The 25,783-nt window shown below is 34.2% G+C and overlaps 1 protein-coding gene across 5 annotated transcripts in view; it reads right to left on the reverse strand.

Annotated features, from left to right (window-relative positions):
- Positions 1 to 3,233: 3,233 nt before the first annotated feature.
- LOC106468009 (protein BCL9 homolog) overlaps positions 3,234 to 25,783 on the reverse strand; it is a 95,441-nt gene continuing 72,891 nt past the window's right edge. For 2 of the 5 annotated variants that reach the window (XM_022396284.1, XM_022396283.1), the window contains 9 exons: positions 25,052 to 25,106; positions 23,287 to 23,474; positions 22,455 to 22,977; positions 18,781 to 18,873; positions 16,345 to 16,607; positions 14,412 to 14,967; positions 13,211 to 14,203; positions 11,208 to 11,445; positions 3,234 to 7,684 (listed from right to left, as the gene is read on the reverse strand). In XM_022396284.1, coding sequence (XP_022251992.1) covers positions 5,566 to 7,684; positions 11,208 to 11,445; positions 13,211 to 14,203; positions 14,412 to 14,967; positions 16,345 to 16,607; positions 18,781 to 18,873; positions 22,455 to 22,977; positions 23,287 to 23,474; positions 25,052 to 25,106 — 5,028 coding nt within the window. In that variant the 3' untranslated portion in view covers positions 3,234 to 5,565. The remainder of the gene's footprint in view (positions 7,685 to 11,207; positions 11,446 to 13,210; positions 14,204 to 14,411; positions 14,968 to 16,344; positions 16,608 to 18,780; positions 18,874 to 22,454; positions 22,978 to 23,286; positions 23,475 to 25,051; positions 25,107 to 25,783) is intronic. The other 3 variants (XM_022396287.1, XM_022396285.1, XM_022396286.1) reach the window with 3 other exon arrangements.

Raw genomic sequence — 25,783 nt, forward strand, 5'->3', positions numbered from 1 at the left:
GTTAATTATTTACACACAGTATACAACTTTGTGAACCTCTGTTCTTGAAAATAGTTTTTACCTGTCAGTTTTATTCAACGCGAACATATTTTTCCCTTGCTCTTAATTTTAAGGAAGTTGAGTTGAATGTTCTCTCTCGGCAGCATGTGTATTCAATTTTGAATTAACACAAGTACTCTTAAATAAATAGTACTGTATGTATTTTCTTTATTTAAAATGGAAATTAGGTTTTAAATACAAGAACTTCACCATCACGGTGACGTCACATGCCCGACACGGTTCCGCTACTATAAAATTTAGCACTAAACCACTGATTACAATAAACTCAAAGGTATATTTAATTGAATGACAATGTCATGAGAACCAGTGTCGGGTCAAACATATATAACATAAGGCAAAACGTAAGAGTCAATTATTCTTTTGAATAACGTTCAGAGTTAATGGATTAACTATCAGGTTTTGAATTGTTATCAACAGATGCCTTCCCAAACGATTGAGAGAGCTAGACAGTTAATCGACATTTATGTACGCGGTTGTTTAAATTCCTAAGGCCAAAGACAAAGGACACCTTTCATCATCTTTATAACATATAGTTAATTCTGATATTATTTTGCGACTTTAACATAAACAGAATAAAGTCTCTAATTTATTTGCGCAGTATTGTGAAGATAAAAGTTTTAAGGTTTGGGAAAAGGCAAGCTAAGCTCCAATTAAACTAATGTTTCTAACAGGCGAGACTTATGGTATTAAATGCCGTCGGTAGTAGTAGATGGAGATCAGCACTTCAGAACTTAGGGAATCCATGATTTCTTGAAAATTGAAAAAGTGGGTTTCAATATCCCTTCTCAAAGGTGGTTATGCAAGTGCAAATACAACCTTGAAGTATTAAGTGATCCTTTATTGCATGTATGTTCTGTTAACAGTGTAAAGCTGACATGTGGAAAAAGAAACTTTTTTAATGGTCGAAATTAAATGAAGCCTTGAAAATTATTCTAGCTAATTTGTTGAAGTGAAAAATATGGTTAAGGAAAATGTACTTATGTGTATTGATATACACACATATATATCAATCTATAATTTATGTGAAGCGTTTAAAGCAACTATATATGATGCAGCACTTACTACAATTCATTGATTTCACCATCAAGTCTTTGGTGTTTAAATGTTAAGAAATGAAAATTCAATTTTTTTCCCAACAACTTTATTTCATCCATTCCCCAAATGATTAGAAGACATAGAAACGATCACACACACACACGCACACATACATACAAGACATAATGTGCGGACAGTCTTTTGGTTTCTGGCCAAAAACCAAAGCAAAAATAAAACAGCACACCAAAAGGGGGAGCAGCAAATGGCAAGAACTTGTCCAGCCTTGTTTTTTTGTAATCAGACAGATTTCAAAATATATAAAATATATCAAAAATATATATATTTGATCTGCATGTTCACAGACTATTACATAATGTTTGTTAGACTTTGGTTGCCAAACAAATTCACAATCACTCACTGTACATGATAGGAACTACCTACAGATGTCACTATTTTACATTGTGGAGAGTGAGTTCAAAACAATTAAAACTTTCATTCAGTGGACTTTGCAAATGATGCCGAAGAACAACCTGATTGGCCAGCTGCATGCCTAACTAATGTACATCACATCAAAACTGTTAAGTTTACCACTCAGTTGGTAAAATGACCAGTCTATGGTTAGCAATAATTTATAAGTGATAAGAAATATTGTTAAGAAAGACAAAAGAAGAATATCTAAAAATATTCAAATTATATATTAAAGACATGAGAAAAAATTTGATGAAAAGAAGAAAATATTTACATAAATAGTCTTAACATCAAGTACTAGCTATTGTATATGTTTTAACTTCTATATGTATTGAGATTTGTCAATTTCTGTTATGACTAAGCAAACAAGTTAAAAAATAAAACAGGTGCATAATGTAATTTTACTATCAAATGAGAAGTACAATATCTTAAACATCTTTAAATGTGACATTTCCTGTCATATGATGAAACAGATACCATTAAGTCAATCAGGCTGTTATAATAACCACAGAAAACTTGTGATGGTGGAGTTTTAGCAGCCATCAGTAATCACAGGAGATACATTTCAAATCAGTTTTCCAAAATAATACTTGATCAAAAATAATAATATATCCTAATATGGTAAAATTTCATGAAAAGTATATAATACGAAAAATGACCTATTGATAAAATTTTAGAATATATCTACAATATTTAATTTTGACTAATTTTTAACACAACTTTATTTTAATTAAAAACGATGATTTAAAACAAGAAATATTATTGTTCAAATCCACTTTATGGCTTAAACTAATTTGAGCAACAATTCTTGTAATGTTTTTCTATAATCTAAGTCAGCTTAATGAATGATCTCTATAAAAATACCACAGCCTTTAATGTATTATACAATAAAAATCCAAGTTATCCATTACTTTCTTTTTCAGTTAAATGCTCAATTATTAAGATTAATTATTCAAAAAAAGAAAAGACTTCGTAAACAACTTTTGACTACAAGATTTTCTCATAAAAATATAAAATATCTTGACATTACTCAGTTATTTAAGCAGAATGAAGGTGGTATATTTATATATATATTCATTTGTTTAACCCTTTCACTGTGGCTGGGCTATATATTTCCCAGTGCTCCCATTCCTTCAGACTGCGACTAATGTTTCCCACTGTTATTTAGAATTGTAGTGTGTGATATACAGGAGTAAAATGAGTTGAAAACCATTTATTGGCATCCCACCTAATGTTGATATATAATTTCCCTCAATGTTTTCCACTCAGCCCTTCAGTAACCAACAAGATGCCTAAGCAGAATGTACGATAACTGCATGCTGACCATGCCTGCATCGCTAGAGTGGCGAGTAATAACCGTAACTACTATGTAAATATGCTTAACTCAGATAGCTTAGAAGATAGTGAAAATGAGTCAAGTGGTGTTCAGATGTGTGATGATGAAGAGGCAATGAGACAAGAGGATGCTAGCTCTCCATCTAGTGATGATAGTCAAGATGATGAACCAGGACCCAGCAGAAACAAAGAAGACTTAAATGGTATCAACAATGGGAAACATTTGTCCCAGTTGCAGCGTGAGAGGGTGGGAGCACTGGGAAATATGTACGTCCCAGCCGCAGCGAATAGGTTAACAAATGTTTGTATTAGTTCATGTCTTAACTTCTTACTCGAAAATAAGTATTAAGGAATTAACACCAAATAAAATGTTAATGAAAACTGATTACTAATCCCATTTAAGTATCTATATACTTCCATAAAATATTTCATAATACAAAAATGGTTTTACTTCTAAGTTTAATAACAAAATAAAAGTAAATGGCACTTCACTGAACAACACCTTTTGATAGAAATATATGGATAACAACTACAAGATCCTTGAAGTACAAAATGCTTCTCAATTACCAGAGACTTCATTTAATTAACTGATTAGCTTATGTAAGGATTTAAAAAATATTATACTAATGAATCTTTCTGATAAGATCTAAACAACTATTATTTCAAGAAAGTAAGAAATTTACCAATTCTTCTGCAAGTGAACACATGAAAAAGATTCTTATCTCAATAATAGCTACTGAGATGTTTATATATGAAATATAAACAAACACACACAACTTTGTTGATGAAAATTGTGTCAAACGATGTTATGCAGTATATCAATGGGTTATAGAAGTAAAAAACAACCAAGTTTAATGATCGTATATATATATAAAAAAAGTGTTAATTCCAGATTTATAAACATTTGCTGGAGGAGAAAATTTTTTATATTTATATGTTTAATTATCTCTTTGGGATTCATTTTCGTGTCTTCTTTATCATTTTATTTGATATTTTAAGGTTCTGCACATTATGTTTTGAATAAGCTGCCATCTAATACCACTAACCTGTACAATTTTTTTATCAAATTAAAGTAAGCTTCCTTATGCACTTTCTTGGCTTGCCATGCCATCCCCCATTCTAAATGCATTTACAAATAAAAATCCTTAATTTTTTTAAACTTAAAGCAATATACATCAGATCCTATTCATAAGCTTTGCTTGACCATTTTTTCACTATTTAAGTTGGCACTGGTGGGAACACTTTAATCATATTTTGCTGAATTAATCAACTGAAACCAGAATGCTCACTGGACTTTTTTTTTTTTAACTATCAAAAAATTATAATCTATCAAAAGATGGTTTTTTTCATTTTCCCACACTACACATTTTCTTTTCTCATAACTTTCAGTGGTTACAGTATTCATTCCAATTTTATGAAACTGTATAAAAAAACTGTGTATTTTAAGATAATCAAAATTTTATACCAGAACATATGTAAATCCAAATCATAACATTTCTCACACATTGCACAGTTCATTTAAGTTACTGGAACATACGAAATAGTTTAACTATTCATTTGAAGAGATAGTGTAACACTTAAATAGTATTTTATATACATTTTCTTTTCTCTCACATAGAGTCTAGAAAAATGTTCTAGAATATTGACATCTACATTTCATTTCTGCTCTTTAACCTTTTATTCAAATATTTTTAATATAAAAAATATCATTTGTGTGTGAAGTGGAATAGTAAAAAGAGCATAATTAATTTTTACTAATATAAAGTCAAGCCTAACACAGTTGTGCCTGTCCATCATCTCATAAACAGAAATTTGGTTATATGTGTATTTTTTTAGTGTGAGTTTGTAAAGATATTGCTATCAGAGTCGATAAAATACAAAAATAAAATTACTCGTGACTGATGTCTCAGTATCTCCTACAAAAACTCATGGCTTTTGGTATGAAATCTATAATTCAATTCTGTAACTTTCACCTTTCTCCACAAACATAGCCACTGGTTTTACCTTTTCTACATGGTAAAACTGGCAGCAGATATGTACACTATCATTATACTTTCAAACTAATATGACAAACACAAATGGCACCAAATTGTTAATCTTGCCTGCAACCCAACAATAAATGTACAATGGGTTAAGTACAAGTAAATAATGTCCAGGCAAGGTTGAAGTGAGCTGCCACATTAAGCAGCGAGTATTAGTTTCTGTAGAACACCATACATGACATGGCACCAATTGCAGATTAAGTCTGCTTTGGGACTGAAAAAAGAAAACAGTTATATCAGCCTTTGTATTCAATACACTCTTGTACTGAGCAAGACACACGAATTACACTACTATCGGGTTTACAGTTACAGTATCCACTGTAAAAATAGCTTCATCTCGAGATCTGTGGCATTGGCATGACGTTACATTGTGTTATAACTATTGAGCAAGTAGATTTACCATACCCACATACTCACATTGTCAAGTAATCACATACACAGAGAAGCACGCAGTCATGTTCTACGTGAGGTTTTAAGTACATACGGGTAATGTTATATACACAGTATGGTATTTGTACATATGAAGTGTTTACCTAACTGAAGGAACTTGAAACTTAGGAGCCAGCACATTTTTAACTGCAGATTACTAAACAGCATCTAATTGTTATAAGTGGTAGCTAGCTGTTCACTTTGGACCAAAGAAAGTCTGTCCTGATGACATGCTACTCTGAGAATTCATCTGGCTACCACGAGTATTAGTAGCATACAGTTGCTGCTGAAAGTTGTGAAATTGCACTGCATAGTTTGGGTCAGCAGTTGTGGGGGCATACAGAGGAGAATGCTTATAATTCAGTGAATGTCCTAAAGATGGCTGTAGGGGTTGACTGACATCTGCCATTCCCGCAGGAGATATTTGTGTTTGTTTTCCAGGAAACATTCCTCCACCTTGCCCTCCTCCCATGCCACTTATACTCATCATGCCATTTCCTTGTAGTCTTGGAGGCTGTCCAAACACTGCAGGATCATTTCCTCCAGGTCCACCTGGACCAGGGTACATTTCACCACCAGTAATGACTTGATGACTCACTGGTGGCCCTCGCAACATTGCCCCTGCTCCCATACTCATTGGTCGCTGAGTATTTATCATAACTTGCCCTGGACCAGAAGGACCCATTGAAGGTCCAATGTTCGAGTTAATGGGAGTAACTCCTGGGAAGTACTGCAGGTTGTGTGTTGGAACCTTTGCATCAAGGTTGGTCAGTGGGGTAGCAAACCTCTGCAGGAATTCCAGACTAGGTGGCCGAGTGGACCCAGGAGTAGCTACAGTGGGTCTAGCTGGTAAGTACTGAATAGTATTTGGAGCACTTGCTTTCACATGTACATTTGTTGTATTATAGGGAATGCTTGCTGGCCCTGTATGTTTGGCTATCATTCCTGGTCCCATGGCTGCTCCTACAGGACTCATCATTCTTTGTCCACCCATAGGATGTCCTGGGAAGGGCTGTGGTTGGTTGGGTCCACGTGGCCCCACCATACTCATATTCACAGAGGGCTTTTGAGATACAGAACTATGGGCTATGGATTGGTTTGAGGTGACAGAGGAACTAGCAGTCTGTGCACCCATGTGTTGTCCTTGAACAACAGATGAATGTGGATGGTGCATGGTAGGGCTGTAAGTGGGAGTTGTCACATTCTGAATGTTGAGCTGCTGAATTGACATCGTGGCATTAACATAAGTATTATTCACAGTCTGAGGACCACCACCTATGTTATGGGCCATCTGGGAACCCATGTATTGTTGTTGCCCTTGAGCCCCATCTGATCCACCCTGCTGTGTCATGGATTGCTGAACACCTTGAACTGCTTGCATGGAGGTATTAAAATTTACAACATGTGGTTGATTTGGATTGTTTCCTAAGTTACCACTTACATGCATACTAGACATATTCATTGTTGTGGTCATCATACTCTGTTGTGTTTGAGAAACTGTCGAAGATGCTGGTCCAGCTGAATCACTCATTGCAGCAATGGAACCAAGTGGGTCAAAGTGTGTGAGTTTTTGAGATCCCATGGGCTGATAAGAAAGCTGAGGTGGCCCAGAACACATCTGGTTTACAGTCCCATGCTGGGCAATATCTGAAGACAACTTTACTCCAGGAGGGATGTCAAAAGGTGGAGTCATTTTCTGGAGGGAATGGAGGTGGGAGTGACCTTCATTTGATATCAAGGTTTGGGCAGGACTTGCATAATGATGAGGTGGTATAGCTTCAGCTCCAGAAGGTGGGAACTGAGGATGTGGTTGAATCCCATCTGGGCCCACCATGTGTGTCCCTATTCCAGGGTATCGAGGTTGCATCATCTCCATATTAGAATTTGGTCCTCGAAACCTATTCATTATTTCCACACCACTGTTTGAAGATGTAAATCTCTGTATGCCATCCATATTTGAACTGCCTGGTCTAAGGCTATTACCAATGTTAATTCCACCAGGAAACCGCTCCAACGTCCCAGATCCAGCCATACGAGCCATTCCCTCTAAACTAGAATTTTGGGGAACAGCAAAACGTTGCATACCAAGGTCTATTCCCTGAGGTTGTGGATTTATGAAACGAGAATTATTGTCATACCCAGCCATCTGATTTGAAAGAGGATACCTAGGTTGGTTATTGTCCACTATTGGAGCCTGCAGTCTTACATAAGACTGAGCATTCATATTATCAGGAGCACCACACATTGTTGATACTGGCAATGGCCCCTGAATTCCTTCAGATCTAGGGAAAGGCTGAGAGTTATCTGTGGATAACCTGTGGAAAGAAAAGGAAAGGATAAGTTGGTATTCATGACCTAATACATACTTTAATAAAACAATGACATTTGTACACTGTTAAGAAAACAATAAAAAGTAAACTCTAGAAACACAAAGTTTTACATAATACAACTAATAGCTCTGAAGAAAAGATAAGTTACAGTAAAACATTTTCAGTTTGCCCATATATACTGTAGAAATGAGTTTAACATGCCTTTAAAACAACTAAAAAAACAAAACGTATTATACTACCTATAAGCTTATATAGTTAAAATAGGGCATACAGCTCAATTATGCTAGTAAATACCATTCACTTGAAACTGGATAATATATTTGTTTTGGTGTTACAATTCTTTTGTATCAAATTAATTTTACAAAACATAAAATGAAACTAATACTGATATATGACAACTGACTTGGCCACATGTAAGACCTAAAATTTCAAAATCAAACATTAACAAAAATCCATGAAATTTTTCACTTTTCACTAAATTGAAAAGAACTTCAATCTTGAGTAACCTACTGTATCAATGTAAAACTAACCAATATTTATCAAAATCTTTGGAGAGGCACAATATATTATCTTATAAACTTCTGGCAAGGTTGTTTCTGAAATGGTGGCTTTCATCTGTTGTAGTCTAAAATATCTTAGGAATTATACAAGTTTCATATTTGAGATAAAAGGCCATATGAAAAGTTAAATGGGTAGCTATTCAAACTATTATGAAGAATGCAAGCTCAGCTTCTACAAAGCATTGAGTATCTTATGTTAAAATTATTCTGAATACGTAAATCAGCTAGTCATGTGACAACTATATCTGCTGTAAAGTCACAGTGGAATGAAATGTATCGGAACAATGTTTTGATGATGTTTCACATTTTGTAGACAGTGTGATGCTACCAAAAATTTATTGCTTTTGACCTTTCTAACTCAATATAGTCAAACACTCGTATCATAAAGATGTGTTAAGATCACAGATTTAGAATTTCCAATACAAAGATTCTCGCAATTAATGGCACTTAAAAACTAAGGAATATGGATAACTTGGGGAACCAGGGTCACTCAGGAAAAGATCTGCAACAAATTGTACCACAGCTGTGATAAACAAAATACAGTATTTTGTAACAGGTTCTCACAAGTGTCAGTGGCAGTAGTCATCCATGTGCCCTGGACAACAGCATACCATATAATAAACAAGAAAAATCTCAGCCTGGAAAAGCAATACAAGTTACATGTACACAAGTTTCTTCCAGGACACATAACTGCAGTCATCATATACTTCAAGCAGCTGAAGAATGAAATGGGTATTTATGCTATTCCACCCAAAGACACATCACTTAAGTCTTTGGACACAATGCCTATGAATTTCTGTACAGTTTGAATGTTGAAATACATGGATTATGGAAAGCTGCAGGGTGTGTGTGCATCTTTAAAATGACAGTCTTATAATGGAGCCTTTTGCAATGAAAATGCTGCAGGGCTATTGTCAAGATGCACAGTCATCAGAAAAATCATGATAGGATGTGGCAGCATGGACTGTAAGGAGGTGGTGAGGCTCCAAAATATTTCTAACGTCATGTACCCAATCTCTTTACAATAACACTATACTGTTTTTTGTAGCATCAAGATGAATATCATGACAAATTACTCAGAACTGAAAGATTATTAAACTCTTGAACACAATGTCAACTTCTAAACTAGTACCTGTGTTATAAAATTTGAAGGGAACATAGGTAAATTTCTAAAACTAAATAGTTTAGGTTTACACAAAATAAAATGTAACACAGGTAAACTTGTAAATTAATAATAGGTTTAGATTTTCATAAAACAATAAAAAGCATAGGCCAGTTCTAGACTAGAAAAGGTTATCACAACCCTGATAGGAACACAGGTCAGCTTGTAGACTAGTAATGGTTCACTGTAAGCCCCACAGGGAGAAAAGGTCAGTTTCCAAAAAAGCAAAGGTTTATTACAAATGTAGAAGGAACATAAGTCAACTTCTAGATTGATTATAGGAAGTTTCTACCCCAATATGTTTATTTATCACAAATATTTTAAAAATGTCACTTCACCGACATTTTATTAATGACTTGAAACAAGTAGTTATTTTTTTTACAATGAATAACATCAGTGTTAACAACTGAACAATAACAGGATATCAATAAACCCTGAATAACAAATCACATATACTTTAGCAATTTTTTTTTTCAAACAGCACTAATGGCACACATGAACATCTGATTCTTTCCTGCAAATGTTTTTATAAAATTTGTTGGAAAAAGCATTTCAAGTATAGAAATAATACTTGGCTGTTTTGGAGTTTCTATTTATAATTCTCAACAAAATGAAGATTAGTGGTAAAATGTCTTTTATAAAGTGACTTTAAAATTTCCGACAAGACTTATCCTCTAACAGAAGATATTTTTAAAAGAAACAATGTAGTAAATTTGAAGAAATTATACTTCATTTAACTGAAAGCAAAGCACACATTTGTGCTCACAAATATGGCCATTTGCAATGAATTTTAATACTTAATAATAAAAAATATCTCAGGTTCAGAAATTTAAAGCATAAAGCTGAGAGGCCAGTCTTGCCCCAAACACATTTAACACCTTATTGAAAAAGGAAAAATAAAATTATCATACAAAATCCTAAAAAAAAACTATACTCCCAAATAAAAATACACAAAATAATTAAAATGGATTGTTTTTATTAATCAAAACATTATTTTATTTAGGCAAACGAATATGTAAGTGAAATATATATAAAAGTGTAAAAGTGTTTCAATTAATTTAGAAAAGGAAGAAAAAAAAATATGTTATATTATTTAATGAAAACATGCACTTTGAGAATGAACATTTCTGAAGAGATGTCTATTCTTCATTCTACAAGCTTTTTGAAAGCTTCCAGTTTTTTTGGCATTTATAATCACTTTGCAGCAATGCGTAATCTTACTTCTTGATGCTCATTTGAAAACTTCATTCCATCAAACAAATGTTTACCTTCAAATTTTCAGATTATCTCATGTGCAATTTCTTTACATGCTCTCAACATGCTTCAGAAATTAAATTTTGAGGATAAGATGATTCTTAGTCACAATATTTGTAGCTTACTTTGTATGCAGCACTTAATATATTTCTGTGGCACAAGTTCAAGATTTAGAAATTGTAGTTTGGTATTGGTAGGTCTAAAGGAAAAATGGTCCTGAAATAAAAATTATCCTACTTGTTTGTTATTAAAACATAATTCAAGAAAGCAAAAATTAACACTGTCATAAAGAGCTGAAATTAATGTTTGTCTGGTAATAATTTACATGATATGTATTAACTCAAAGTAACACTTTGACTTGATTTTAATCTAAAGGAAAACATTTATTCAGCTTTTTAGAAACTTTGTTTTCTGTCCAAGCTATAGAGAGATACATATAGTTAATTTGTACATGATTAACGGGGCTCAAACACATAATAAATACAGGCTTTAACTTGGTAACAAATCCTAACATTTTCAATTATTTGCTAACCTTGATGGGGACATTAAGTCAGCTTCTAGACTAGTATTGGGCTGTTTTTGAATTGTGAGCTCTTGGCCATCAAAAGAATTAAGGTACATAATTTGTTGTGGAGATGGTACAGGCATCAAGCTCGCTTCCTTCCCCAAAGTTCCCGATTGTAAAGGAAGTTCTGGGTTCTGTACGTTCTTGTGAGATGATGCAACAGGATTACATGGATGGTGACCACAGTTAGTCGAAAACATGTCTTCTGGAACAAAAGAAAACTATTTTTAATTGTATTACAAAATATAAACATATTCTTTAGGTCTAGGTGGACATTAACTACTCAATTAACTGATAAAATCACATTCAGATTTTGAACAAAATACATTTTTAGCTCTTTTCAAGAACGAGAGAAAAGCTAATTAGTGATGTCAGATGTTATTTATAATATAAAAACCCTAGACTAATATGTATTCACAAAGCATAAAAGGTTTAACACTAGAAACAATGTTCAGCAAGAACCCAATTATTTCAGATATTGTTTGATGAGATGAATTAAAAAATACTTCTACAGCTTTCATAATTCTCTCTCCTGCCATGACTCTCTTTTTTCCCCAAAAGTAAAACAAGGCCATGAGTGCATTCCTCATACATGGCAGCTAAGGAGACTAATTTCAAACAACATTTGGAGTTTGACAAGGATGCCTACTCTCACCCACCTTCTTTAACAATTTTCTAGAAAGAATAATGATTGATGCCTTGGAAGATCATGCAAGTACTGTCAGTATTAGAGGCAGACCAATCACTAAACTTCGCTTTGCAGATGACATTGATGGCTTAGCAAGAGAAGTGCAAGAACTAGCCAGCTTGGTGGAATGCCTCGACAAAACATCTACAGCTTACAGCATTGACATAAGTGCCGAGAAGACTAAACTCATCAGCAATGAGATCAACGTACACGGACAAAGGCTTGAAACAGTAAAAAGTTTCAAATACCCAAAATCAATTGTTACAGATGAGGGTTCCAAACCTGACATACCTTCCAGAACTGCACAGTCAACAACAGTGCTGGCAAGGTTGAAACCAATATGAAATGACAACAACATTACTCTTAGTTCCAAAATTAGGCTGTTGCACTCCATTGTAATATCCATATGTCTGCAAGCTTGTGAAACATGGACCCTCACAGCAGATCTAGAAAGAAGAATACAAGCCGTGGAAATGTGTTGCCACAGAAAGATCTTGCACGTCTCATATAAAGACCGTGTTACCAATAAAGAGGTCTGCAACAAGATCAAACGGACCATACGAAGATCTCTTGACCTTTGTCAAAAAATGCAAACTGAAGTGGTATGTTCATGTTTCATGGTCATCTGGCCTGGCAAAGACCATCTTGCAAAGCACCATGAAAGGGAAATGAAGAAGAGGTGGGAAGACAACATCAAAGAGTGGAAAGGCCTGGAGTTCGTCAACTTCCTGAGGTTGGTGGAAAACTGGGAAAGATGGAGAGAGCTGGTTGTAAATTCGTCAGTGGTGCCTCACGACCCTGAGGGTTAAGAGACAAAGAACCAAAAAATATTCATAAAAATATAAAAGTAATATTTACAACAAACAGTGTTCTCTTTCTGCAATTGTGTAAATCATTATACTTTTATAAAACTCTTGAAAGCTCAGATGGATTACATGTTACTTTGTTAGTCCTTTAAACTTTTTGGACAACAGTTTATGTATCAGTTCGATGTAAATCATGAAACCTACCTGTATGTTTGGGACTATTACATATACATAAAGTGCTTGACTGGTAAATCTATCTTGTTCTACTTCTGACAACAAAGCTTTTTACTTTGAGAGCTTGCATTCCAAGTTTAATTTAAAAAATAAAATCAAGAAACTACAAAAGCTAGCTGAAATAAAACACAGTTTTGGTTACTTTTCTAGAAACTTAATAAAACTCAGATAAAACAAAAACATGTTATAATTACAGTCTACCTGCTCAGAATGATACGAGCTAATTTCATGCATATGTTTACCTGATGAAGTAGACCGTGTAAGTGGTGACACTGATGTTTGGTTGGTCATCATCGTTGAATTAATATCTAAAGAACTAACTGATGTTTGCTGCCCAGGTGCTTTCCTGGAAGAATTAGTACCCATAGGACTGAAGCTTGGTAACATAGGTGCCATTGTACTTGTTGTGTTAGTACTTGAAGAGTTTGATGTCCGAATATTTCCACTTGTTTGCCCATTGCATGCAGATGAAGATGGTGGAGGTTTTGGGGAATTCATAGGTGTAGAATGTAAACTATTGTTAACACCACCACCAGGACTTGGATGAGGCATGCGAGATCCTGGAGGAGTGAGATGAGAAAACTGACGTGAAGGTTCAGCAGGTGATGTAACAGAAGGCATTCGTGGAGATGGCATAGAGAGATTTGGAGAAGGGGGATGAGGGCTTGGCATGGCCCCATGTGGATTGGGATGATAAGGTGGAGGGGGCCCTTGAACCCTTGTATTTGGACTCATTCCAACATTTGGATTTGGGCTATTTACTGTTGGCTGAGTCTGTTGAACCATGGGTGAGGGATGGGATACTGATGGCTTCTTCTGTCTTTCTTCTATGAACTGCTGTTGCAGCTTCTGCCACTCCATCTGGGCTGCCATTGAGGAAGGTGGGACATTCTGCTGAGTGGGATACTGAGGACCCATCATGCTGGAAGGCACATGATACATACCACCATCTGAAGATGGATGTGGATGATGGTCACCCATAATGCATCCTTGTCCACACATCATCTCCATCCCAGCATGAGGACACATCACTGCACCAGACACACAACCATGACTTCCCATTCCACCAGGTATCATAACCCCTTGTGAATTCATTATAGGTTCTGAGGAAGGAGGGACCTCATTACCCTGCTGATCTGGAAATAACCATTGTTGCATCTTCCGAATCATTGCTAATTGTTCTTCTCGATGTTGGCGTTGCTGAGGTGTTAAATTTTCATCAGGAATTTTCACTCCTGTTAAAACATTAAATAAAAAGATCTAATATACTATTTACACACATACATCTATATACACATCCATATACATACTTCTGTCTCCAAAGCATTAAGAACATTAAATATTATATATATATATATCACTGTGTTTTAATAATAGGCTTGATTAACTTAAAATTTCTTCTTTCTTGATCACAGTTCTCAAATCTAATATTTCATCACTAACCTGTAAGGGAAGACTGAACTTGTGAAGCACCACAAGGTTCACTAGGTGCACCAAGGTAATGAGCTCCTGGGTTAGAGCAACAGCCAGATATATTAGAACCCATAGGCCCACCAGTATTACCAGGTAGCATACCACGGACCATTGGTCGCATTCCTGAAGATTGACCTGGGTTAGACATATGAGGCTGAAATTTTTGATGAGGATTCATATTCATACCATGGAGTGTACCTTGTTGCTGATGAGTGCCCCAGTGAAATACTCCTGACCGAGGATTCATGTCAGATGAGCCACAAGGCCCTATCCCAGAAGTTCCAATGGGAGGGCCTGACCAGCCACTGCTTCCACCAGAAACAGAACATGAGGCAGCACCATGAACCATACAGGGACCAGTGCACATAGATTGTCCAGAGGGCAACTGGTGGTTGACCATGGATGATCCTGGTAGTGGACCCACACCTCCTACCTTCAGCTGTTTATTTTGTTTTCCTTGAGCCAAGCTGTTAAACCATGGTGATGTGTTTTGACGATTAAATTGGTGGACTTTCAAAGGATGTTTCTAAAAAATAAGTGATGTAAAAATCTTTTAGAAAGAAATTGCAAATTTTTCAACATTTAACAACATGGTTTTAACAGTTTGTATAAAACTATGTGCATGAATTGTGTGATGACAATCAATTGTGATAAATATCCTACAACTGCTTGTTTAGTTGTTTTGAAGTAAGGCCACATTAGGCTATCTACTGTGTCCACCACGAGGAATCAAACCCTGGATTTTAGTGTTGTAAGTCTGTAGACTCACTGCTGTTCTATTAGAGGACACTACAACTGCTTAGTCTTTTGTTTTAAAAAATCAGATCTATCTGTATTAGTATAACACAATTTTAACTGTTAAGTCTGCTAGTCCTAATAATGTCTTTAGAATACTCTGTGATATGAGATTTGAAACAAAAACTTGTTTCACATGTTAAATGTATTATCAAATGTAAATGACTTTTGCCCATTTACTACAATTTTAAAAATGGTGGTGACAACATTGTTAGTAATGGAAGCATATTTAGTAAATCTTTATGCATGGTTTACTGAAGGACTCTGCTGAATGGATAGTATGATCTACGATACATATTAAGAAAAATCTACTAGTTAATTTCATTGTGAATTGGAAAGTTTAGTGTTAATAATTTAGGAAATTATCAACTGTCTCTTAACTACAATGACCACCTCACAGAAATAAACTAGTGAAAACAATCTTGTTCACTGATTTGAAGACCCACAAGCTACATAGCCAGAGGATCTTACCAAAATTTCTGGTACTAATTTATTCCTGATTTTTTCAATAACTGCTTGGTCTTGCTTGCTGTGTTGATGTTTAAATAATCCCCATATAAAAGTGTTTCTGATTGATTTCTGCCTATCCATGAGAAATATTTCAAAACCTGAAAGCAAAGCTCTATGTTTTTTGGGTGTTATTTTTGTCATTTTTATAAATCTCTTAATATTTATTTCTCTTCTTTACCTTTTACTTACATTCTTCAAACAATATTTCATGTTAGTTTTAACTTATTACTCTCATAAAGTAATTCTAAAAAATCAAGATCTCATAGACTTGCATGTTTGTTCTCTGACCTAGTGTTCTTCATATCAAAAATTATAAAAAAATACACTCATAACAAACTATTTCTTTATTTTTCAGTATTTTCCTGAGCATAACTTAATTATTCTAATCTTTAGGAGATTTTACAATCATAATCTAATTGAGTGAACATTAAGTATCCAAATTTTAACTTGTTAAAAAGTTATTTTGAAGCTATAAGGTTTCTATGCATCAAACCAATAAAAGAAAGTTCAAGAAAACAAGTAAATTTGTTTAGCCCTATGCTAAACAATTTGCTAGTTTTCATACATAATTTAGTACACACTCTTTGTTCAAACTTACCTCCAGAAAACGTTTTGTGCCTGGTTGATTACAATGAAAGGCTATTATTGAAGGAAAGTGACCAGATATAACAGTTTCAGCTGCTTTGTTGGCTAAAGTTGTAGAAAATACAAAAATCTGACTCTGTTGCTGCATATACTGTGTCTCCATGGAAATAGAGGATTTGTTGAGCATGTTGCTAGGGAGAGGTTGGACATAAGATGATGTTGGGATTGAAACTGTGGAACACACCATATTTGAGATCGCAGATACTGGGGGTAGATCTAAAAATATTTCATACATTTTAATTTATCCAATCTGCAAAAACTATTATTTTCCTGAAGATAAAAAATACTTCAAAATAATTTCCATCTGAATTATAATATTTTCTATTACCAATTAATGTTACACATGATTGAAATTACCAATTACTTACCTAATTATTAAATTTATTTACAAATTAATTATACTAATTTAAAAGCTTTTATATATATTTAACTCAAACTTTCTCATGTAAACTTGTTAATTTCCCGTTTTTAAAAATATCTAGAGAAATGCAAAAATATTATCATGGGCAACACACACTTATGTACATTTCTGATATCTAATAAGCTGAAGTTCACTCATAAAACTTCTGACAGAGACACACAAAAAATTAGGAAATCCTCTTGCAAATAAACCTTTCTAAAAAGAGAGAATCAGTACCAAATGATGTGTGAAATTTAAAAATAATAATAAAACTGAAGAGGATCAGACAATAACATATCAAACACTGAACACAAATTTGAAGTGAAAGGAGGGAAAGATATGACACATCAACTCTATGAAGTACAACCGAATGACAAACTATTAATTGTGTCATGAACGTTTATGCTGGACTGTGCTGTTGACCTTGTTTGTAAAACAGTGATGGAAAGGTCTCTTGTGACCACATGATCCAAGTGTTCCTTGGTTCTGATCTCTACAGCACAGCCACACATCCAGCTTCATCAATATAAAGGAATCCAGAAACAGGAAAAGTGAAAAAGATCAAAGTAATGGCATTAAATTTCTGACAGGCATTGGTGCTACAATGTTCTATTGAAAACTTCCTTAGAAGTAACTACTATTTAAATTCAACATTGACTATTTTCCTATTTTTTTCTGTATTGAAATACAATCGACTTACACACTGCCTTTAAAAAAAATTCAGTAAAGTAAAAAGATATCCAACATTCATGTAAATATCTATTGAGATTTACCAAAGAATGAATTTTTAAATGAATAATTTTAACAATGATTAAAACAAGAACATGATCTCTATTATTAAAATGTTGTCAAATTAATCTTTTAATTTAAAACAACAAAAAAAAACTGCATTATGAAAATTAAATATTTTGCTTCCCCCTACATGCATGGGTGCACATACCTCAACCTTGTATAGAGTGACATTCAGTGTGGTATTATGCATGTGATATCAGAACTAACAACATTTCATGTTACCCTACATTGCTGATATCACAAAAAGTTTGCATAAAAGTAAATAAAATACCAGTTACATTATACAGAGATACTGAAAAAACTTTAGATATATATTTAGAAGGTTGTAAAGGTTAAGCAAATGTTACAATTTCCAAATGGTACGATGGACAAAAGTATTTTTATTCTTCACATAAATACCACCTTGCATTCCAACTTGTCTGAGTCAAACAGAGGGCATTTCACAGACATATCTGCAGTACAAAGACATGGGTAACACATCTGACTTCATGTGCACAACAGACTTGTACTGTTGACTAACAGCTTGCCAGATTTTGTGAAGATAAATGTTGTAAATTTGGAATTATCTCAAACATTACTTCTCCAATACACGGTTGGTCCAGTAGACCCACCTCATGCATATTCAATTAAGCTTTTGTTTCTGCAGAAATTTTATTTACATACCATTTTGCCATATAAATAACAAATAAAGTACAAACTAGAGGGGTGCTCAGTAGAGCGCACATCTCCATCACACAGCATTGATCATATTCAGCCCCCCCAAAAATATGAAAATGTATCCATATGTCAGTTGTTATCAATGAACTATTTTTGGCAGGAAAATGAGAAATAATATTCTACATATGTCCACCAAGTCTCATCAAAATCTGATTATTTATGACTGAGTTATAGAGCAAAAACAGTGACCCCGAGCTTCCAAACACAAACCACTTCTAAGTTGGGTCACACATTAGTGAAAACATAACCCCCATCCACCTTTGGTGGCAGAAGAAATACTAAAATCTTACTAACTGGAATTGTGTATTATTAAATAATGTGATGCCTCAAAAAATAAAACATGACTTAGTAACTGCCAGGGTTAATATTTAATAATGTTAAAAAATAATGGCTGCTAATCGCAGTTCATCTTTTTTTTACCCAAACTTATTTAATGATTTTTAGGTGAATATTCAAAATAATTATAAAAAAAGTAAAAACCTGTAGTGTTGACTCCAGCTGAAGGAGGTGCATTTTCTTTATTACTGCTGACTGAGCCTTCACTTCGATTGTCTGTTAATATTGGATGAGTAGCTAAGCACCAAAAAAAGAAAGCAAAGGATGACAATTCTTTAAAACATCTTCTGTAAAAACAAAACAAAAAACAAGCAAAAATAAATCAAAATTTTCAAAATGAAAAAAAAGCAGTGCATGATTTTTGTCTGCATCCACCAGACAAAGATAATAACTAAAAGATGACTCAAAAGACACTTGATAGTTTTTTTGTAAAAATAAAATGTTTAAGAATACAAACTAAAATTTACTAAAAAACATTGTACACTGTAGGCCTAACAATATTATTTGTGCTTACTTCACTCAAATTTTTTTAAATACCTCAACATCAAATATATGGAAACAATGCATCATATGTTAGGTGAGAAGTATTTGTATTACTAATTCATCAAGGGTAAAAGAATTTATTGCATAACAAGTACTTTATAATGAAGCAAATTAATGCTGAAACGTTTTATATTAGCAATGCACAAGCATAGTCATTCTGTATTTTACAGATTAATAACCAGTAATGTCATTAAGAACTGGTACCAAGTGATTTGCTACCGCTTATCACAGCTGACAACAAACCGTTGTGGTTGTGGGTCCAAGAAGAGTAAAGCCAGAGTAAGATGCAACATTGGAGTTGTCCAACTGAATCATCACAAAATGACCTGACGAAAAATTACATCAAGCTTGATGACCAGCTAAAAGCTTGAGAATGTTAATGTAAGTGGACTGCTCCCCTGGATACTATACCCTAGAAAGGGGTGTAATTGTCAAGAACTGTCCCCTCCCCACCAATAAAGAGAAGATTTGGTGAACATATGCAGTCTGGACAAGATGGGGGAGGTGGAGATGGATGTCCAGGGTCATGTGAGACTGATTGAACATGGGTGGTCAAATGGATGGAAAGATACACGAGATAATTGCTGGACATATTCCATTGATCTCACTGAAGGGGGTGCATATGGGCATGTCCAAAATGAACAAGAGACTTAAGTGAAACCAGAGTTCCCAAAAGAGATAGAACTTCTCATACAGGAAGAGAAAAAGACACGAGATTGGTAACCAGAATCTTCACGTCTCAATGATATAAAGGAGAAGGCCAAACCTGCCCTGCAAAGAACTTAAAAGACTCTCGAGCAATTCAGATACTGAGTGGAAATCAAAACAGATTTGGAGAACTCAACCAGCCAACCAAAATGATATGCTTCCTGAAGAAGAAGAAGGAAAATCACAGTCATTTCTTTGAACAGTGAAAGAAGCAGCTTGTCATCCATATAGTATTGGAAATGGAGGCCCAGTAAATGAATCCTCTGTACAAATGTACTCATGCCCTGATTGAAAATGTGTGGGGCCCATAACTAGCCTGAAAGGAAAGACCCAGAACTGAAAACCTCAATCATGGATGAACCAGATAAAATGAGAGGTGGATGGACAAATTAGGATGTTGGGAAAAGGACTTGAAATATGAACTTTGGACATCTAGAGCCTGGAAGTGAAAATCCTCCTCACATTAACAGGGGATAACCAAAAATTAGTTCAAGGTGAAGAGAGCTATGACAGGGTGCTAATCTCTTGTTTTCTTAGGAATGATAAAAAAAAAGAAAAAGATTAAAGACACCAAGAGAAGTTGAGAACTTGTTCCATGGCATTCATAACCCACAGAGAAGGCACAGCCTCCTCTAGATACCGGGTGGAGGTGACAGAACTATGGAAAGATAAAGAGGAAGTTGAGAGTGAAAAGACAGGAAAAGTTTGTAGGAAAACACTTGTGTGACACAAAGATTGTCTGCAAAGTAAGTCCACAGGAGCAAAAAGAAGAAGAGCTACCACTGGTCAGCTCCTAAAACAAGTCAACTCTGTGATATGCAAAGGCCAAGAGATTTTAAAAAGGAGTAAGAGGATGAGGAATAAGGAAGAGGACAATCCAATGAGACTCCTGATGACAAGAAAACTGTTGTGACCCCTGGACCAAGAAAATCTGAAAACCAAAATAATTAGAGAAGACAACAAGCAGCCTTAGTTACAATTTCCAAAGTGTAAGGAATACCTCCAAATACATTATATTGAAGGAGCATCAGACAGAGATATATATGAGATAAGACTGAGAGAGAAGAGCACCTAAACGTAAGACATCCTAACTAGAAAAATCACACAAAAAAAGTTAAATGGGACACAATGAGTGAAAAAAAAAAGAAGACAAGATGAAAAAAGGTACTTGCTAGTTTACTCAGTAAAACTGACAGGAGCTTGATGTAATAACTCTAAAAGAAGGTGAAACATGGAAAAAACAGTGAAGATGTGGAGTGAGTAAGGGATGAAGACAAGTAGATGGGGAGAGATAGAGAGAGTAAAAAAAAACATAAAAAAGGAGGAGAACCACCAAGCTGAAAGAGGCTCATACAACAAGGTAGCTTTCAAGATTCAGAGAAAACCAACACGAGAAAGAGAAAACACATGACACATAACTGTGCTATTCAAGCAGTGAAGGGTGATATTACTTGACCTTCAGTGGGAAGAGGGAACTAGAAGCAAAAGCAGGTGTGGAAACAATACTGGTGAAATTTATTGAAAGATGGAGCAGGCTCAGCTGCAGTAACAGAAGCAAAGATTGAAAATCCCAGCTCAGAATGGAACCATCCACCTCGTGCACAATAGCTGTAATTTCATATGAACAAAGCAGTACCGAAGAATGAACCTTTGTTCAACTACTAGTGCCCATGGAAGATGTGTTACCCTCCCACTGGTGGAAGGCTATAGTCTAACAATTATTACATCATAGGCTGGTGCAATACACATTAATAAATAGTTTGTTCAAGGCTTGTGACATGTGCAAAATCTTCATGGCAGTGGTACTAGGTAATAACACTGATGTTTAGAGAGGAGAGTAAATGTTTCTGAATATATTTTCTTTGTTAATGTTCAACAGAAGATAGCTGCATGTATACAAGTCGTTTTTGATGTAAAAAAGCCAACTTTAAAATTGTATAATTTAGTGTATTTGATCCAAGTTATTTTCATATGTATGTCTATTTAACAATAACATCATGGAATTTCTTAATTCTATATCTCATATTGTTATAAAAAAGAATGTTTAACCTTTTTTGGTTTTGGTATTTTATGAAATGAATTTGTATTTTTTTACTCTCTTCATTTGAAATAGGGTTTTTCAAGTTTTTTTTTCATGTATATCTTAATCTGGTTTTAAGTATTATTGTTTTTTTAATACGAATTAAATGAACTATTTTTAATTTCTTCTTATTAAAGTCCAAGCACATTGCTTACTTCTCTTAATGCTTTTAAAAGTGTACTTTGTTTTATTTACATACCATTTTCCTAGCTTTTCACTTTGTTAGTCAGTAAAACACTATCTACATCTTCTAAGTTCAATGCCAATTAAATCCCATGTAGACAGAAGAGATAGGGTCCAAATTACTTTCAGTTAAAAAAAAAAGAAAAAAACATTTAACAGTGTTTTTACATGTATGGCAACACTGATAACATTTGCATGAATAAGAACTTCTACCAGTATGCAATTGTTTCCAGTTTAACTAGCAGTTAAGAACTATAGTTTGTCAGATTAAGTATAAGTAAGTAGTTTTGTTATTCTTGCTTACCATCTTGAGAATTATCCAAAGACTGGGCACTGGTCTTTGGATTCCCAGTTGTAGGGCAGTTACTTCCATTAACTATTATATTGGCACCATCTTGACATCCCTCTTGTCCACTAGTACTGCACGAGTTTGAAGAAAGGTTGCTGCATGAATTATTCATGACACCAGATGTCATATCATTATTGCCATTTACTATGTTAGAACTAGAATTGTTAGTATTTACAAGTAATCCTTTGTTTTCCTCGCAAAGATTCATTTTGATGTCACGCTCAGTCTTTGTAGCCTCAACTTTGGGCAGAAACTCCTCTAAGCCATTTTCAGTAGCCTCACTAGCAGTTTTTATTGTTTTATTAACATTTTCATGATTTAACGAGTCTACACCATTCACATTCACTAAACTTGCAGCAGTTCCACTGCCACCATTACAGGTGACTTTTTTTTCTAGCATGATACCAACTTCCTTCTGTTCCTGCTCTAACAACTTCAAGTTCTCAGCTTCTTGATTCTTCTTTTTACTCTCCAGATCCTGCAATAAAAGCCAAGCTCTTGGAATATGCTGTACACAAGAACGCTAAAACACTGAAATCTAAATTAAGTTTCCTTTCAACCAATATAGAAAGAATGTCCAAAATCTCAGTAGATAATAAACTTTTATATTAATTTAAAGGGAAAAAAAACAAGCTTTGGTTAGTGGAGTAATTAAGTATGTACTACCTATACAAGTTGATATCCAATAATCTGAAGGGCCTTCTTGTTTATCAACATCATACAATAAGTAACCTACTTTTGGTTGGTGCATTAGACAGTCACCTATTAATACAAACTAAAAACCCACCTTTAGCTGACTTTCAATTAAAGGAAACAGCTGAAAGTTGAGATAAGTATGCAATTCTCGCTCTTGGATGTTTGACGTTTTCCTGAACTGTTTAAGAAATGATTGCCAATCAGCAAGTGACACACAAACACATTCCCACTCTTTCCTGTTGGGCTTCTTAAAAGAATTTTCTCGGTAGAGCCGAAGATCTAAAAAACCAAAGTTTTTTGTTTAATCCTTTCAGTGCTACTTCAGTATTCTTAAAAGAGAAACAATATAAGTGCACATAATCTAGGATATACCACAAGCACTGGAGTATCATGTTCATATTTTTATGGAATATATGGGTCTAACCAGTCCTGCACAAACATATAACCAACAATATTGAAAATGTTAAAAGTACAATTAGAAGTATAAACAAAAATACACCTGAAATATACTTTTAATTTCTACATTTTTAGCTAAACTTTGCAATGCATGCAGAATTTCTAACATATTCATTAATCCTTCATGATTCCTTGTTGTGTACAAGAATAAATGTTTAATTAGAACAAAAAAAAAAATCATCAATCACTTAAATCACTGGAGAAACAAACTTCCAATGCTGTGTTACTGTGTTAACTATTTTCAATTGAAATTATGCAAATACATCTTTCATACAAATTTAGTATTCCAGGAATATTTTCTTCCCAAAAAATGTTAAAAATGCTCTTACAAGAAACTGAAAAATGTGAGAACACAGACTACTACAAATTAACTTATGATGCTAAACAGCATTGATAAGACTTCATTTCCTGTTTAATCTTAAACATTAAATCAAGAAATTCATTTAGTGATACACAATAAATACATATTTATCTATAATAATAAAAGGGCATGTCTGTGGGTCTGTGTGTGACCACCATAACTCCAAGAGGAAAAACCCAGAAACCTGAAATTTTGCACACCTACTAAATGGATCCTGAGAGTGTGCACCTGGGTATTATTACTTCTCCACATGTGTGCACATCTTTTTTGTGAGGTAAGCAAGCAAAAAACCACATAGAAAAGAATATGTGACCACCAAAGCTTCAAGATCAAAGAACCTAGAAACCTGAAATTTTGCACCCATACTAATTGGACCCTTAAGGTGTGCACCCGGATATTATTACTTATCCGTGTGCATGTGAGCATGAGCAAGTGCATCTTTTTGTGAAGCAAGCTTGCAAAAAACCACATAGGAAAGAATATGTGACTGCCATAGCACCAAGACCAAAGAACCTATAAATATGAAATTTTGCACCCATATTAAGTGGACCCTGAGGGTGTGCATCTGGGTATTATTACTTATCTACGTCATGAGTGCATCTTTTTAATGATGCAAGCTAGCAAAAAACCACATGGAAAATAAGTGGTTCCTTATATAAGAACTTCTATTATATAGAAAAGCCAATGCATTTTGGAAATAATGTATTCCAACAATGGCTTTTATATCATGTTGCTTAGCAGTAAAAGTATAACTTACAAAATTGAAAAAAAAAAATTGTTGTTTTCTAATTTAGAGGCTCCATTAATTAAAAAGGTTTGTTTTTTATTATTTAAGTTCAAAATTGGGGGACAAGTCAGAGAGGCCACATAGCAACAAAAGTATATAGGTTATACTTTTATGCTAAAATGGGTTCAAAATACACACACTGAGATAATCATCTAGAATAAATCAACCTAATAACCCGAATGAAGCCATGTACGTTCGCTAGTTTCTAAAAAAAGTTTGAGCTACATAAAAAATATTGTTAAATAGACCTACCATCTAAGTACCAGTAGAAATTGTTAAATGCATCCTGACCAGCACAGATTCCTCGCTGAAAAAAAAAAGAAAAAAAAAAGGCTCAAAAGACATAATAAATAGCTTGAATAAGAACTAATATCTACTATAACAATACACTAAGAATAAAAAGTTAATAATTTTCTTTTCTATGTAACTTTAGTGTGCAAAAACACAGCAACACCAATGTTTCAGCCTAGGTGTGAGGACACTGTAAGCTAATACAACAGATAAGCCTAGTCAGAATAATGATTAAGAGATGTTTCCAGTCAATAGTATAGAATATGCAGCAGCTGGACTTTTATTTGTCACAATCCAGATGTATGTTCATTCCAATCAATATTATTATTGCATGCTGCTATTTTTATGAAATTTGATATCTGTATCATTCTTAGTTTGAGGGAGTCTTAATGTTACATGATAAGCAAATGCTTTAATAACTAGATATTTCTTTAAAGTTTCAGAAATGATTTCAATGTTATTAAACCCAAGTAAGGTGAGATTAGAGTAAGTCACTGATTGATTAATGAGTACATTATAGTATTTGAAATTTAATGACGAGGAACCCACTTTGAGACTAATAATGCTTGCAAAAGTATCTGGTCATGTGACCTCTTTGTTCCATACTGTGTGTGTGTGTGTGTGTGTGTGTGTGTGTGTGTGTGTGTGTGTGTGTGTGTATATATATATATATATATATATATATATATATAT

Source organism: Limulus polyphemus, unplaced genomic scaffold, assembly GCF_000517525.1.
Source record: "Limulus polyphemus unplaced genomic scaffold, Limulus_polyphemus-2.1.2 Scaffold2830, whole genome shotgun sequence".
NCBI classification, from domain to species: domain Eukaryota; kingdom Metazoa; phylum Arthropoda; class Merostomata; order Xiphosura; family Limulidae; genus Limulus; species Limulus polyphemus.